Source organism: Frankliniella occidentalis, unplaced genomic scaffold (genome assembly GCF_000697945.3).
Source record: "Frankliniella occidentalis isolate FOCC.00 unplaced genomic scaffold, Focc_3.1 Scaffold6, whole genome shotgun sequence".
Lineage (NCBI taxonomy): Eukaryota > Metazoa > Arthropoda > Insecta > Thysanoptera > Thripidae > Frankliniella > Frankliniella occidentalis.
The window spans coordinates 2,904,482-2,918,449 of NW_026267136.1; the positions used below are offsets into that span (position 1 = coordinate 2,904,482).

The following is a 13,968-nucleotide window of genomic DNA, read 5'->3' on the forward strand; positions in this document are numbered from 1 at the left end:
TCTAAAGCTAAGAAGTGACGCCGTGTCAATCTAGGCGTGGGTCGATGATTGTCGCTGAAAACGCCTGGAGGGTAGGCAATGCTTTCCTGAATCGGGCCCCCGCGGCCCCCTGTCCCTCCGAACGCTTGGACAAGGCGAGAGCTTCGGAGAGGCATTGATTTCTTTCGTTTTCGCTTTATTTCTTAGCGCTGTTTACTTCTGGTTGATATTCAAGCATTGGCGGAAGAAATGATTTCGTCAATAGACGGTTTAGTTTAAGCTGACTCGGGCTCTGTCGGCAGTAGCTACAATCGTAAAATACTAACATCTCCACAAACAAGCACATCACGGACAAGCGAGGATCACATCCCGGACATGCGTGGACCACGATGGAGTATCCTGAGAACTTCTGCTCCCAGAGAGCTCGCTGAACTTCTCCATTGCTAATTGCTATTCCCATTTCTATATCTGTCCCTATTCTCATTCATCCGCGCCTGTAGGTAGGCAATTTCCCGCACTGACATTCCTGTAAATACTGTTTCATGTCAAAGAGGTGGAGGAAGCGCTATCCGCAGGCCACTGGTATCTCTGCAAATAACCACCTATCAGACATTACCGTGTCCGTGCAGAAAACTTTAAAATCGTACCGATGTAAACATGGCTTTAGCAACACGCACTTTGAGGAGCCTCCAACGTTTCAACAAAAATGTCCTCCTTGTTTCTGGAAGAAGAAGACACGATGGATGTTCGCCTCTATTACTGAAAAGCTCATCTAGACCTTATTCAGACACTGTCGGAGTGAAACTCACAGGTTAGACTACAATGGAAAACTTAACCTCTGCCCTACTATTTTAAATTAATGCTCATGGAAACTTTTCATGTGAAAAGTCTTAAAAAATTAAAATATATTTTAACTCAACCCTGTATTCATTTTGATTTTGTTTATTTTTACAGGGAGTAATGTAACTTCCTCAGATAAAAAGGACCCAGCGCAATTCTTCTTCAAGGATGAAGTCCAAAGTTGTCTGCTAGAAATGAACATGCGTGATACATCCAAAGTTTTTGAACCTCGTAAAGAAGGAAAGACCCTCTCAGAGCCAGAATTGAAATTTTTAACTCAAGAGGAACTTGATGAGGTATTTTGAACTTTTGGTTCCGTTTAATTTGTTTTCATTCGTCAAATACACTTGACCCTTTACTGCATTTCTTCCTATGCAGGAGCTAGAGAGAGCCCATGAAGTAGCTAGATACTACCTCCAATTACCACCTGTTCTCTCACCAAAACCAGATGAAAGGATTGTTTTATCAGAAGATCCAGAACTGCAAGGGCTTGAAGAGTCCAAAATCTTGGTGACAGACATTTCGTTTGGTGTACCACATCGCGTAAGACTCCCATCTTTGTTTGCGCTGTTTGTATAGAAATGTTTCTTTTTCTCATATTTCCTGTCCCACTTTAGGATAGGATTATTGTAGCGAGAGACACAGATGGTACATTGCGTCATGCATCAAGAGATGAACGGTACCGTATGCTGCAGACATATTTTCCAGAGGAGGGGCGGTCAATTGAACCACCACAGCTGTTTACTTCAGAGAAACTGAAGGTATTTTGAGTTGTAAGAGGGACTAGTTATACTCCTTTCATCATTTGATAAATTAATTATTTTTAATTACTTACAGTCGCTTCTAGATAGGTTGGAGTACCAATTCGTCTTAGACAAAGCATGTATACAGTTTGAGCCTGATGACCCACAGTATGTTTCTGTTACATCAATTACTTATGACCATATTGATGCTAGTGGTGAATATGATTTACTTGTTGGAACACGGCATTATGGTTCAATGGCATTCTATTTAGTCTTCAATGGTCGCCAAGACAAATTTTTGAAGCACTGCATTTCTACTCATAAGTAAGTATACTCTTTGGTGTCTTTCATCTGCTTGTCAATTGGTGTTATTAATGCCGAATTTTAACCAGAATTCAGGATGCTGTGGCACTCACAAAGGTGTTTTACCTGACCAGGCCAGAGATTACAGACTATTCAAATCCTTCTTCGCCAGATGATACAGCCTTCTTGAAGGTAAAATAATTTGAGAAATGTCAAATTTATCTTTCATTTTCTCTAACCGTAATTGTATTTATTTTGTTCCCACAGGAATATATTTCCAAATATGCCAAAGACAAAGCATCTTTGACCATGACCTTAAATGCTCACCTGGAACTGCAGCTTCCAACTGCAGACGAGGAAAGAACTCTCTCAGGGAATCAATAATACTATGTACCTGGAATATCAGTGGATTTCATGTATTTATAAATTCATCTTCTTTCAATCAATCAGATTTTTCTTTTAAAAATACCTTTTGTCTTCAGTTCATTCAAAACTTGAAATATGGATCTGGTAGTTGTTTCAACTTTTTACCATCAATAATGAAAACAGCATTTACTTAACAAAATGTATTTAACAATAAATGTATGTACAAATAAATATTTTACAATCCATTACATAATGAATTTCTTAAAAAAAAATGCTTGTTTCTGGGGCAGCAGCAGCCAAGGTCCAGCTGTAACTGAGCAAGTTCATATGAGATGCCCTACAAAATCTCGCCTTCACAGAAGACAAGTTCATACCAATTGAGCGAAGTTCAATAGATGGTGACAGCTTGCCTATAAGGGGTAAAGTCATAGAAGACTGTACTCACTCATTCATTACTTCATTCATTTTGGGAAATCAAACAGCTCTCTTGGGCATGCCTTTCGATATCATCTGAGGAAGGCTTATAGCTTCTGGCAGTATTTAGCACCAAACACACTTACCAAATCTATTGAACCTCTCAAACATATGTCCAGCTTTCCTATCAATACTAAACCAATTTTTAAATCTCGCAGCTGCAGGCCCTGAGGAAGTTGTGAAAATGTGCTGAAAAAATAACATAACTTGTTCATTAAAAACATTCACCCAATCTGAAATGACCATACTTGTGTTGTAGTGATGTGAAATTAATCACCCAGGTTGTTCAAATGATATTATCATCCTCTCCAAATTTCAAGAGGGTTAAATGAAACTAAACAACCTGTGTAATTAAATTATCCCCAGAGAATTCAATTAAGGAAAAAAATGTTTAAAAATAAAATTACTTTGACAACCATTACTTTAGTTTTTTCAAAGAAATAATCTGATCACTTCTCTGGGGATTTGACTAGCAGTGTTATGATTGGCCCGATACAAGTATACTCAACCGTTTTTCAATCCGGGCTCCTGACTCCCAGCCCTTGGCATCCGCTGCAACACACATTGCAATTAAAATATGGTCTTCTAAATGGGTGATGGCTGCCATTTCCAAGTTAATGAAATAAGATAGATAGCATCTAATCGAGAGACGCTTCTATAAATAAGAACTGGCAACCACCACAAATAATAGTACTGATACTTCAAGTTATGAACTATAACTAATATTCTATTGGTATATACAATATAATAAAGTGTTAGAACATGAAGTACACAAAGTAGTAAAATGAATATTTTTCTTTCCCCCAGTAGAGTCAATGCTTTGATTTTCAGATAATAAGACACAAGCTTGAAAACCCAATATATGTGTATCAACTAGACATAATCATGTTCCACATGCATCTTAAAATTTAGGAACAAACCGCACCTTAGCAATAGCCTCTGCAATCGGAAGGTAGAACTGCAAGCCTTCCAAAGAGCACAGTAAAGGCGCCTGAAAAAAGATCAAACACTAATAACAATGCAGTAGAGCAAAAGAATCCAAGCTTTATACTATTCACATTAACAAGGCACTAAAGTTTATACATGAAAAACTGTCACATATAATTTCATAAGCCTACAATAAATCCTTAATTAAAATAATGAATAACAAAATTGTGGAAGTGAAAAAAAAATAAAGGTGACAGATAGGCAAGGGAAAATTCTGCTTTGAAAAAAACACAATTTTAAAGAGTAACACCACTGCAACTAGAAAAGGCATTTTCATTGCATGATGAGCAGAATTCTAGGGAAACTTTCTTATTGGCAACATGAAGGCACACTCCAATATTGGCCAAGGGCTCATCTCCATCGAGCCAGTCACCAAAGGCGTTAGGACCAAAGCCAAAGTCATCATCACAAGGTGCCTCATTTAAGTTCAAATCAAGTTCAGTTGAAATTTCTTTACTACCAAAGAGAATGTCAAGGTCGTCAGTATCTTCATCCTCTGGAGCAGAAAGAGACAAGGGTACATCATCTACAGCAATAGGGAAATCTCTTCTCACTGTTCTTGCGGGATGAAAATCAATTAGAGAAGAATCTGTGGATGGCACAAGAGAATCCAAATGAATGTTCATCGTGGGAACTGCACTTTCAACAATTACATTGGAACGAGTGTCTTTTAGAGCTGTTGATTTCTTAGATGCTGCAGTTGTGTTAACAGAAGACACAGAGGGAGAGCCACAATTAACATTAATTGAGCGCAGCAAATGTGAGATCTCCTTACTGTTGGCTAGCACATTGCGAAGGTATTTGTTCTCTTTTCGGACAAGCTGGACATCTTTGCTGTAACCATCCAATGACAGCTTGAGCTTGCTATTTTCTCTGCGCAATGCTTGGAGTTCGTTCTCCAAATCCGCCATGTACTTCTTCTTCTTCAGACGGTTCTGTCTGGCGAGAACAGCGTTGCGCGAGAAGCACTTTGGTCGTTTTCCACGAGTGGCGCTTGAGTTGGGCTGTTGCTGAGATTCTTCGTCGGAGGATGTAAAGGCCCTTCCCGACAATTCTGCATCCATACTGACACCACTATCTAGGAAGCGTCGCTTCTTCTGCACTTCGAAGTTATCTTCCTCCACATCAGAAAGTACATTGATTTCGCTTCCCCAAGAGCTGAGCGAAGCCGTTTCACTTGCGTTGCGTGTACGTTTGCCCAGCCTACCGCTTGCACCACTCGCAAACCGGGCCATTTTGACAAAAAACACAAGTAACAGCAAGAAACTTACACTAGTTTGTTGCCTGAGCGCAGGCGAACAGTGTCCAATAGTTTATCGACTCGTTTTCCTCTGAAAACCACTCAAAATCACAATTAATCGGCACTCCACACAACGTCCTTCGTCCGTACCGAGCACAAGCTGCAAAATGGTGGACGTTGCGTCAGCGAGCCCCGCAGCGCACGCACCTAGCGGCTGGAACGCGTACTACAAAAACGTTTCAGTCACGTTTCAAGCTTTCAAGTTTCTGAGAGGTTTCTGTGTACGAAAAGTAAAATATAATTTCTTACCCTGAACGCATGAAACTTAAGAGGAGACTTGCTAAGTTAAAGCACGGAGTATAATGGCTTAAGTATGGGATAAACCAAACCATGGCACCACGTTTTTACTACTACCTCTTTGTGTTTCATTGTTTGAACTGGTTTGAACTTCCCGCCTGACCGGAAAAAGGATGACCTCGGGCTCTGGCCAATCAGGAAGCTCTAACTGGCCGCCAAGTTCAAGGCAGTTGTTTTTATCTTCTCTCTGAGATGCTTTGTTAAATGGGAGATGAACGAAAGAATGAAACTCAGTTACTAACTTTTTCTCTCTTTTGGTTCACTTGAAATTCTCAATGAGGAGCGTATGAGTGAAAAACCGGAAAATATTTGGAGCCAGTTGGCAAGCTTGAACATTGCCTACCGACACCGGACACCGACTAAAAAAAAGTCGTCTGCTAGAGTAACTTGCAGAGGCGGACATAACCTCATTGAGCTCGTTGTTGTAAATTTGCCCGGCATTTCTCTCCTTTGATGTTTGAAAATGGGAAAAGGGAGTATGCAGCGAACCATTTTATTTTGCCTCTCTTGTCGCAGTAGCATGCCGTATTCATCGTCTCTCGGCTTGTCAGAAAATCAGCGGTTTTTAAGGCATTGTCATAGTCAACCTGCCAACACTGTGCAAAAGACAAGTAAGGCAAACTCCATCAAAATTGGAAAAAAAATTTATGTTGTGAAAACCAACCAAGTCTGGACTAGTCGTTCTGATGGAAGATCCCTTAATCAAGTGAAAAAAAGGCAGAACACATCTGAAATTGAGAACCAGGCTTTTCTCCCTCATCAAAACAAAACCAAAAAAAGCTATACTGCCAAAAAGGTTGAGACTGAGAAAGATCGGACTGAAATAAGAATTCTAAAACAAAGCACAAGTAACAGCCCACTACCACCTCTAGCAAAATCAGATCTTCCTAAATACACTCGAAGTGGTGTCGATTTTTCTACTATATTAAAACAATCTGTTTATTCCACGGAAAATACCAAACCTTTCTTGACTGCATCTTCAGAGATAACGGTAAGCATAGTTCTTCATTTAAGTGTCATTTTGATTGTTTTCTTTGGACTAATTTCATCTGTTTACTGTTTACCAGGACCTGGTGAAAAATAAGTTAGAACACACTGTGTCCATTAGAGAAGTTATAAATCATACCAGATCGCCTAGAAGTTCTCGAAATATTTCTAGTTGGAGGGAATCCAATTTACTCAAACTTGGTTCAGAAGATTTTGATTACTTTGAGGAAGGTAAATTGTAAAGTGTTGTTATTGTTTTGATTTAAAAGCCTTCCGATCTGTTTTCCAACTATGTTTTATTGCTAGGTTTCTGATTTTTCTGTTTTGTACTTGCATCTATTTTAGAACTCAAGCAGAATGGGTTGGATTTCCAAAATATGATAACGGAGTATTTGAAGAGGGGAGATAATTCTCTTGCTGCAGTGAGCCCTATAATGGAGGCTTACTGGGAAAGTATTTGTCCAGCCTTGAGACACCTAAAAGACGCTCGATGCTTTCAAGCAAAAGCCTACCACCCTCACTTGAGGTATCATGGGACGGTAGACTGCATTGCAATGTACAAGTAAGTAGAATTTTATTTTGCTTCCTTGTTATTTTTCCTGTGTATCATACAATGCATTTCTTTTTGACTTGGTAGAGGAAAGCCTACTTTAATTGAGATCAAGAAAACCAGTTCACCAAAAACAAATCTACTCATGACTATTGACGGATCTATTCAAAATGTGGCAACTCTTGGAGCTCTTAATGCTGATCCTATGTGGCCATTCCAGGTAAATGTGGAATTGGTAAAAAAAAAAAAAATAATTTGCTCAACAGACATTTTTTTACATTAAAAAAATATGTACTCATTTACAGATCAATAACCTTATTCTGATATATGCCAATGCTGATGGAACTCCTGCATCTGTGCTTGAATTCAATCAAACTGATATTCAACTGTTCTGGAAATTGTGGCTCCGAAGGGTGTATCAGTTTTGGAAAAATGTAGATAATAATGTCAATGATAACAAATTTGTTGAGGCACAGATAGACACAGCTTGTTTTCAATCTGACATTAATTTGAAAATTGATTCCAGTAGAGTATCAGAAGAAAGAAAAAACTCTTCAGAAGCAGTTGAATTAAAACCTCAAGAAGCACATACATTCACAACCACTAGTAAAGATTCTGTCCCAAATTCCCAAGCTAGCCGTGAAGGCAATCAATTGAATTCAATTCTTCAGACTTCTGTTAAAATTGTAGAATCACCTCCTCAAGAATCCTACCATTCTCAGAATAAAGCAAGGAATCAGGGAAATGTAGGTTCAAGCTCACCAGATGTCAATAACTATTCAGAGCCTCTGTCTGAACAAAAGATTTCCTATCATGCAGAAAACATGCCTCATGTTCAGTTATCACAGGAACAACAAAATGAAACCCCTCCAAAAATTGAAGAACAAAAAGGATTTTTCAAGACACTGTGGAGTATGTGGAAATAATTATTGTTGTAATCAACACTACCATATTGACATGTATTGTACGTATGTATCTATGTGTGTATGTTATAAACAGTTATGGGAGTAATAAAAGAGACTCTGTTACTGTTTTTATGGACTTCTTTTAATTTATACAAAGTTTTAGCTTTTGCCACCTAAATTACAGTTGGAGACACATGACACAAAATTACATACACAAGTAAACTTTAGCAGGAATTTGCTCTTATGTAGGAATTAGTAACTAAGAAAGGTATAGCTATCATAATAAGATGCGTAAAAGTTATAAGAGATGCATAGGTATGAAGTTTTGACTAATACCAGGTAGGAAGTAGGTACTAAAAAGACACATACACCTAAAGAGAAATTTATTATGCCAAATAGGCTCAAAGGATAATATCATTTCAACAACCTGAAATGCTGCAAAATCATAAACTGTTTAATGACACAGCTGATGTACCCCTTTCCTTGTACAACAGCAGGAAAATAGAAAATTATAAAGATAACAAACAATATAAAGAGAATTAATTTTAAACATCAGAAGAACGTAACGGTATGTTCCAAGCTAAGGAGCTTACCACCTAAAACAGAAATTGAAATCCTGAAATTTTAATGAGATGATGCTTAAATGTGTGCTTAAATTATGAACCACACACAGAATCAGAGTTTATTTAAGTGGCTAAAATGCTGGAAATAAATTAATGTCAACAATTACAACTTGCTGTCCTTCATTACAAATGTTCAAGATTTTCACTGTAATAAGATAAGAGGTAAATTTTAACTGTTTCATCAACATGATAGAAACAGCTATTTTGGAGCAGACACAGTTACCCAGACAGGGCAGAATATGTGTCATCAAAATTGGTAAGTTCTCTTGTGCCCCTCAACCTCTGTTCCTACAGTGCAGCGAGTTATCATGGTGTCAGGGAAAGGAAATGCATGAATGCAATCCACTACACGCAGAATAACTTAGTGACTCAATATCATTCATATAAATAAGCAACAACAAGTGTGTCCCTGATAAATTCAAATCATAGTCCTGACTAGAAGCTCATGACTGTTTGAGCCCCTCCTTGGAATGAATAAAAGACAATGGTCTTTCTAGAGTTTTTCTCCAACTTCCTCTTCAACTATTTAAGTTAATGCAGTCATGATGATAAATGATATGAACTATTCATTAGTTGCTTGAGGGAACAATAATTTTAAATATAACTCCAATTCCACATTAAAATAAAAAAGGCACAGCTTTACTGAGAGCGCAATAGAACAAGTATTCAAATACTGTGGGACATGCAATAAAATCATATGCTCAACAGAAAAATTGATTTCCATTTAGATTGTGCCAAAGTGCAGCTGGTGGAATTGCAAGCGGACAATAAAACTGCAATAATTTAACCTTTAGATGACAATTTGGAACCCAAACCAAACAAAATGAAGTTGTGCATACACATTGCATGGAGTATGCAGCATAAATAGAAAAAACAAACAAAAAAAACCTTATAAAGGTTTTAAGCATACCCAAGTGATTGTTGCACTCAGATTCTACTTGCAAGAAAAGACTTACAAACTCAGTACACAATTACAAGTAGATATACGTTATACTTTTATACAAAATAGCACTATTTTCAATGATACTTACGAATCTACTACATCTGTGTATGATTCATACACAAACTAGGACATAAGCCATACATAATGAGAGCAGGAAATCGAGCGTCACACACATTCTATCTGCCTACATTTAAAGGCTTAGGGGTTTCTTTTACATCTATATCATTATATTACATAAAATAAAACACGAAAGACGGTGTTCGCAGAAACTCTGAAAAAAGAAGAATAAAAGTGGAGAGCATATGGTAAAATTAATAAGTAAGGATAAAAATGCTACAGTGGATGGAGTTGTTTTGAAATGGCAGCAAAATTTTACAAATTAATAACATAAAACATCTTAAAAATAATTATCAATACAATAAATAAATGTAACAAGTAAGACTGAGGAATTGTGCAAGAGCATAAATGCTCAGAGTTTCTTTTAATATACAAGCTTTATTAAGCTGCATAAAATAAATAAGCTATTTATAGCAACCCACCAAAAAACAAATTTAAAAAAAAAAATATCTTTCTGCCACACTATCCTCTCTAAATGTCTTTCCATGACTATTTCCACTTGTTAATCACAACCATATGATTCGGTGGTAAAAGCTGCTGGAAGCTCATAATGTTACCTGAGCTGAGCAGCATATGGTCTTGTCAATCAGCCTTGCAAGTGGCCAGCCTTTCCTCTAAATACATTCCTCAATCAACCTGGAGTTTTCTATTTTCATTTAATACCATAAATAATAATATTGATGACAAAACACCAGATGTCATACGGTAGGTTTGTTTTAGTAGAAGTACATTATGGGCACAAGTGAAGAATATCAATTAAGTGAATCATAGGGTCACAGTCAAAGAAACACTGGCTAAACCTGCTAATAAGAGGTACAGTATGTCACTTAAAACCATTTGACTATCTACAAAACTTTTGTGATGATTCATTTAAGTAACACACCAGGAAATTGCATATAACATACAATTGTGAAAACAAACAATAAACTAGCGATGAGATACTGTCATGTTCTTAGCATCTTCCACTGCTCAATCGCTTTCTACAAAACATGTCGGAGAGAAGTGGAGAGCTGAGGAAAAGAGGGCCTTCGATTACTTCATTGTACATTAACATTCAACACAAAGTAATTCTTCCGGAGACTTACCACCCATCATCAGTAGCTCTTCCTTATTCTTTGACTTCAAAGTATTTGTAAGTGGGATTTTCATATCCATTAATCTGCATATTCGCCACATGGCGCTCCTCTGGTGTAGCAGCCTGGTCCACTTCCACAAAGCCCTGCAATGGAAAACATGTTACCAGGAAATTCAATGTGACTTCAACACAATCCTTCCTTGCAATAATGCAGGTATCATTTTTCGAAGAAATGGAATTGAGACCTCTCGTCTGGCACCTCACCTGGTTCTGGGGCAGACGAGCGCTCCTTCTCCTCAGCAGCGCGATGCCCACGACGACGGCGGCCAGGAGCGCGATGCCAGCGAAGGCCAGTGTGAAGTAGACGCCCTTGCTCTCTCGGCGATAGTCGCGTCGCAGGGAGAAGGTCTGGCAACGGACGCCGGAAAACGGTCAGAATTAAGATCAAAGGGGAATGCACAACATCAAACAGCTATACCCTAGGTACCCACCGGCTCTCCGTGGCTGACGTCGTGAGTCTGGGCGTGGGCGATCTTTGGTCCTTCCTCCTTGTGGCTGAGGACGGCGAGCTCGGGAGCCGGCGGCGTCGGGCGCTCACGTTCACGCTCGCGCTCGCGCTCCCTCTGCTGCTCGCGCTCATGCTCGCGCTGCTGCTCGCGCTGCTGTTCGCGCTCGTGCTCGCGCTCGATGGGGGCCGCCGCGGGGGCGGGCGCAGGGGACGAGGAGGTGAAGCTGACACTGCTGCTGCTGCTGCCAGTGCTGCTGCCGGCCAGGGGCAGGCTGAGCAGGCTGTCCTCCTGGTTGCTGCTGTTGTCGCTCACGTCCCGGTCATCGTGGTCGTCCTCCATCGTGTCGGCGTTGGCCTCCTTGGACAGCGTCTTGCCGAACGCCGCCTCTACCCTCAGCTTCTCCTCGCGCAGCTCGACGCGCTCCTTCTTGCGCTGCTCCTTGCGCTGTCGCTCCAGGGCGCGCTGTCGCTCTTTCTCTGCGAGCAGGACGGGAAGGGCGTGTTAGCGCAGCACACTGGCGCGGAGCGGGGCGAGCGGACGCACCCGATGGCACTACTTACCCTCCTGCTGCGCGGTCACGTCGGCCTGGTACTTGTCCAGGATGGCGGACTCTGCGGCACGGGTCATGGTGAGCAGGGAGCCGGGGGTGTCGTCCTTGCTGCGCAGGGCCTGGATGTAGTCCTCCATCAGCTGGCCGATCTTCTCCTGCAGGGACGGGAACCTGTCCAACACAGAACGTGCCATCATGCAACCCGTTTCATGTGAGCGAACATCTCCCACCCTCCCCCAACCGTCGCATAACAAGCTTACCGTTGGAGCATCTGCAGGGACTGGTTAACCATGCGGTCGATGTCGGTGAGGTGCTCCAGGGTCATCGGCTTCTCGCGCTCGGCCTGCTCGAACGAGGACGCCAGCAGGTGGCGGTAGTGGGCGATGGTGTGGTGGCGGTCCTTGTGCAGGGCGCGGAGCAGCTTCTGCAGGCACTTCTGCACGCGGTGGGTCTGCAAAGAGGAGAGCGTTTCCGCGTTAGAGACGGGCGAGCGGGCAACGGCGCGTCGAGGCATCACTCAAGCACATGCTCACGTTCGGCGGGCTGTCATTCAAGGCAGTGGTGTAGCAAGTCATAGCCTCCTTCTTGCGCTGGCCGATGTGCGCCAGCACGCGCTGCTGGTGCATGGCGACCAGCTGGTGCTTCTCCGCGTCGCCCTCCTCCTCCAGCGACTGGACCGTCTTCTGGAAGCGCAGCGTCATCCGCTTCTTGAAGTCGAGCGCGCCCTTGGGGTCCAGGCTGCGCATCTCCTGGTAGCGCTCCTCCAGGTCGGACCAGTCCTTCATCACCTGTAGTGCCATGCAGAGCGCAGCGGGCGTCACGCAGGGGCGGCAGGCGGACCCGGGCGGACCGGCGCGAGAGTAGCATCAAAAGCGACGCGCAACGGCCGCGCCCCGGCGGAGGGCCACCAGCCAGGGGCCCGCCGGGGCGGGCAGCAGCGCAGTCTTAGTCGACGCGGCGAAGGCGGGGACCGGGGCGGCTCGAGGCTCGGAGGGGAGGAGGAGGGCAGGAGGGAGGCGACGCCGGACAAACAGCGTCGTCCCTCCGGACCAGTCCTTCCCTCCGCCCACAGAACAATTCACAGAAGACGCCCGGCGTCTGTATTGCTTTTGAAATCCGAAAGTCCCGGTTCCACCGCCTTCGACGGCGACGCCGTGGCCGGCCTGGCGGCGCCCTGCAGGAGGGCCGGCGGGGTCCCGGTGGCGGCCGGGGGCCCGCGCCTCGCCTCGCCAGGCGGCCACCTAGCCATGAGCAGACACAAACCTTAGTGACCTTCTCGCGGTGGGTCTCCTCCAGGCGGTGCTGGGCCTGCTTGTAGTCCTGGTGCTCGCGCCGCGGGTCGAAGTGCAGGAAGTAGGGGTCCGGGGTGGGCGAGGGCGTCGGGTAGGGCGACGGCGTGTTCCTGTTCTCGGCGGGGCTGGGCTGGGCCGCGGCCGCGACGGCTGCCGGCGACGGCTGCGGGGCCGCGCTGGAGCTGGGGGTGCGCGTCGTGGGTGGCGTCACCTTGTTGTTGATGTCGTCAGAGCCGTTACCTACAGGTGACAAGTCAAGCATGTCATGAGAATACACTCCGCGAGCCACACTAAGTTTTCGTTCCATTTCCAGCAGCTTGTACTTACCAGCACCGGTGTCCTCATCGTTGTACTCGTCGGAGTCGTCCGAGTCGTCGTCGCCGTCCCCTTGGTTGTCGTTGTTCTCCTGGTTGTCGGACAGGGGCGCGTCCGGAAGCGCCGCATCCTGCTCCTCCTCGTCCAGGTCCTCATCCTCGTCGTCGTCCTCGGAGGCGTCCAGGGCGGCGGACGAGGCGTCGTCGGACGCGTCGAAGGGCGTCTCGGCCGTGTCCTCCTTGTCCTGTTTGCTGGGCAGCGGCGCCATGTCCACGGGCACCTTGACGGCCTTGGTCGGGTCTGCGGGGCAAAGGGAAAACATCGTCATGCAAATGGATGACCGCCGCGAATGAGTTTGACAAACTCTGCACAACTTTGGCGCGCCCAACCCCCCGGCCGTTCTGGCGCAGTTCGCTTTTCCACTCGGCCGTCCCGTTTCGTCCCGCTCGGACTGAAAGAGCCGTTCTGCTTAAAGCAGGACGGGTCACTCCCGGAGTATTACACAGCTGATGAATGTGCAAGTGGGGCGCGGCACTCGCACTTTTACAACCGGCTCGGCGCCCCGCCTGACCAGCTCTCATTTTGATGTGCCGAGGGGCCGCTCTGCTGCTGCTGCGCGAGGCGGGCGCCAAAGCCCTGAGTGGATTAAGGACACTGCGAGGGCGGCGGGGCGGGGCGGGGCGCGGTCGCCACTGCTGACCTGCCGGCCTCTCACCGCACCGGCCAATCGCAACCAGAGATAGTCCGTGGCGCCGAGAGCAATCAGGACAACTTTGTGAAGGAGTTTCGGCTATCATTAATTTGCAATCGGCA

The 13,968-nt window shown here is 44.1% G+C and overlaps 4 protein-coding genes across 8 annotated transcripts in view; 2 read left to right on the forward strand and 2 right to left on the reverse strand.

Annotated features, from left to right (window-relative positions):
- The first annotated feature begins 556 nt into the window (after positions 1-556).
- Positions 557-2,311, forward strand: LOC113207754 (28S ribosomal protein S22, mitochondrial). The gene is made up of 7 exons (XM_026424435.2): positions 557-790; positions 934-1,115; positions 1,198-1,362; positions 1,437-1,580; positions 1,657-1,886; positions 1,955-2,057; positions 2,133-2,311. Exons 1-7 carry the CDS (start codon positions 637-639, stop codon positions 2,247-2,249), a joined length of 1,095 nt encoding a protein of 364 aa, XP_026280220.1. The 5' UTR covers positions 557-636; the 3' UTR covers positions 2,250-2,311.
- A 105-nt stretch (positions 2,312-2,416) lies between these two features.
- Positions 2,417-5,132, reverse strand: LOC113207756 (CREB/ATF bZIP transcription factor-like). Of its 3 annotated transcripts, XM_052271490.1 has the most exons (4): positions 4,468-5,132; positions 4,153-4,281; positions 3,631-3,696; positions 2,417-3,257 (listed from the first exon to the last, which is right to left on the reverse strand). In XM_052271490.1, the coding sequence occupies exons 1-3, from the start codon at positions 4,925-4,927 to the stop codon at positions 3,632-3,634; spliced, it is 654 nt and encodes a 217-aa protein (XP_052127450.1). In that variant the 5' UTR covers positions 4,928-5,132; the 3' UTR covers positions 2,417-3,257; position 3,631. The 3 variants fall into 3 exon arrangements, 2 of the variants coding, with proteins under 2 accessions (XP_052127450.1, XP_052127446.1); XR_003303476.2 differs by lacking the exon at positions 4,153-4,281 and having other exon boundaries at positions 4,964-5,127; XM_052271486.1 differs by having other exon boundaries at positions 4,153-5,131.
- A 329-nt stretch (positions 5,133-5,461) lies between these two features.
- LOC113207749 (uncharacterized) lies at positions 5,462-7,861 on the forward strand. Its single transcript, XM_026424427.2, has 5 exons — positions 5,462-6,280; positions 6,357-6,507; positions 6,622-6,838; positions 6,914-7,046; positions 7,132-7,861. Exons 1-5 carry the CDS (start codon positions 5,753-5,755, stop codon positions 7,750-7,752), a joined length of 1,650 nt encoding a protein of 549 aa, XP_026280212.1. The 5' UTR covers positions 5,462-5,752; the 3' UTR covers positions 7,753-7,861.
- Positions 7,852-13,968, reverse strand: part of LOC113207745 (amyloid-beta-like protein) — a 136,061-nt gene continuing 129,944 nt past the window's right edge. The window contains exons 5-13 of one of the 3 annotated variants that reach the window (XM_052271448.1): positions 13,168-13,455; positions 12,821-13,080; positions 12,082-12,336; positions 11,809-11,999; positions 11,559-11,719; positions 10,981-11,474; positions 10,754-10,897; positions 10,500-10,633; positions 7,852-10,424 (exon numbers count right to left, since the gene is read on the reverse strand). In XM_052271448.1, the coding sequence (XP_052127408.1) occupies positions 10,523-10,633; positions 10,754-10,897; positions 10,981-11,474; positions 11,559-11,719; positions 11,809-11,999; positions 12,082-12,336; positions 12,821-13,080; positions 13,168-13,455 (1,904 nt within the window). In that variant the 3' untranslated portion in view covers positions 7,852-10,424; positions 10,500-10,522. Of the gene's footprint in view, positions 10,425-10,499; positions 10,634-10,753; positions 10,898-10,980; positions 11,475-11,558; positions 11,720-11,808; positions 12,000-12,081; positions 12,337-12,811; positions 13,081-13,167; positions 13,456-13,968 lie in introns of all 3 variants that reach the window. The other 2 variants (XM_052271440.1, XM_052271457.1) reach the window with 2 other exon arrangements.

Coding starts and splice junctions, on each gene's coding strand:
- LOC113207756 (XM_052271486.1), bottom strand. CDS start 4,927: ATGGCCCGGTTTGCGAGTGGTGCAAGCGGTAGGCTGGGCAAACGTACA. Junction 3,697..4,152: donor CGACCTTGACATTCTCTTTG/GTAGTAAAGAAA, acceptor ATCTTTTTTCAG/GCGCCTTTACTGTGCTCTTT.
- LOC113207749 (XM_026424427.2), top strand. CDS start 5,753: ATGGGAAAAGGGAGTATGCAGCGAACCATTTTATTTTGCCTCTCTTGT. Junction 6,281..6,356: donor CTGCATCTTCAGAGATAACG/GTAAGCATAGTT, acceptor ACTGTTTACCAG/GACCTGGTGAAAAATAAGTT. Junction 6,839..6,913: donor GACTGCATTGCAATGTACAA/GTAAGTAGAATT, acceptor TTGACTTGGTAG/AGGAAAGCCTACTTTAATTG.
- LOC113207754 (XM_026424435.2), top strand. CDS start 637: ATGGCTTTAGCAACACGCACTTTGAGGAGCCTCCAACGTTTCAACAAA. Junction 1,116..1,197: donor CTCAAGAGGAACTTGATGAG/GTATTTTGAACT, acceptor CTTCCTATGCAG/GAGCTAGAGAGAGCCCATGA. Junction 2,058..2,132: donor ATGATACAGCCTTCTTGAAG/GTAAAATAATTT, acceptor TTGTTCCCACAG/GAATATATTTCCAAATATGC.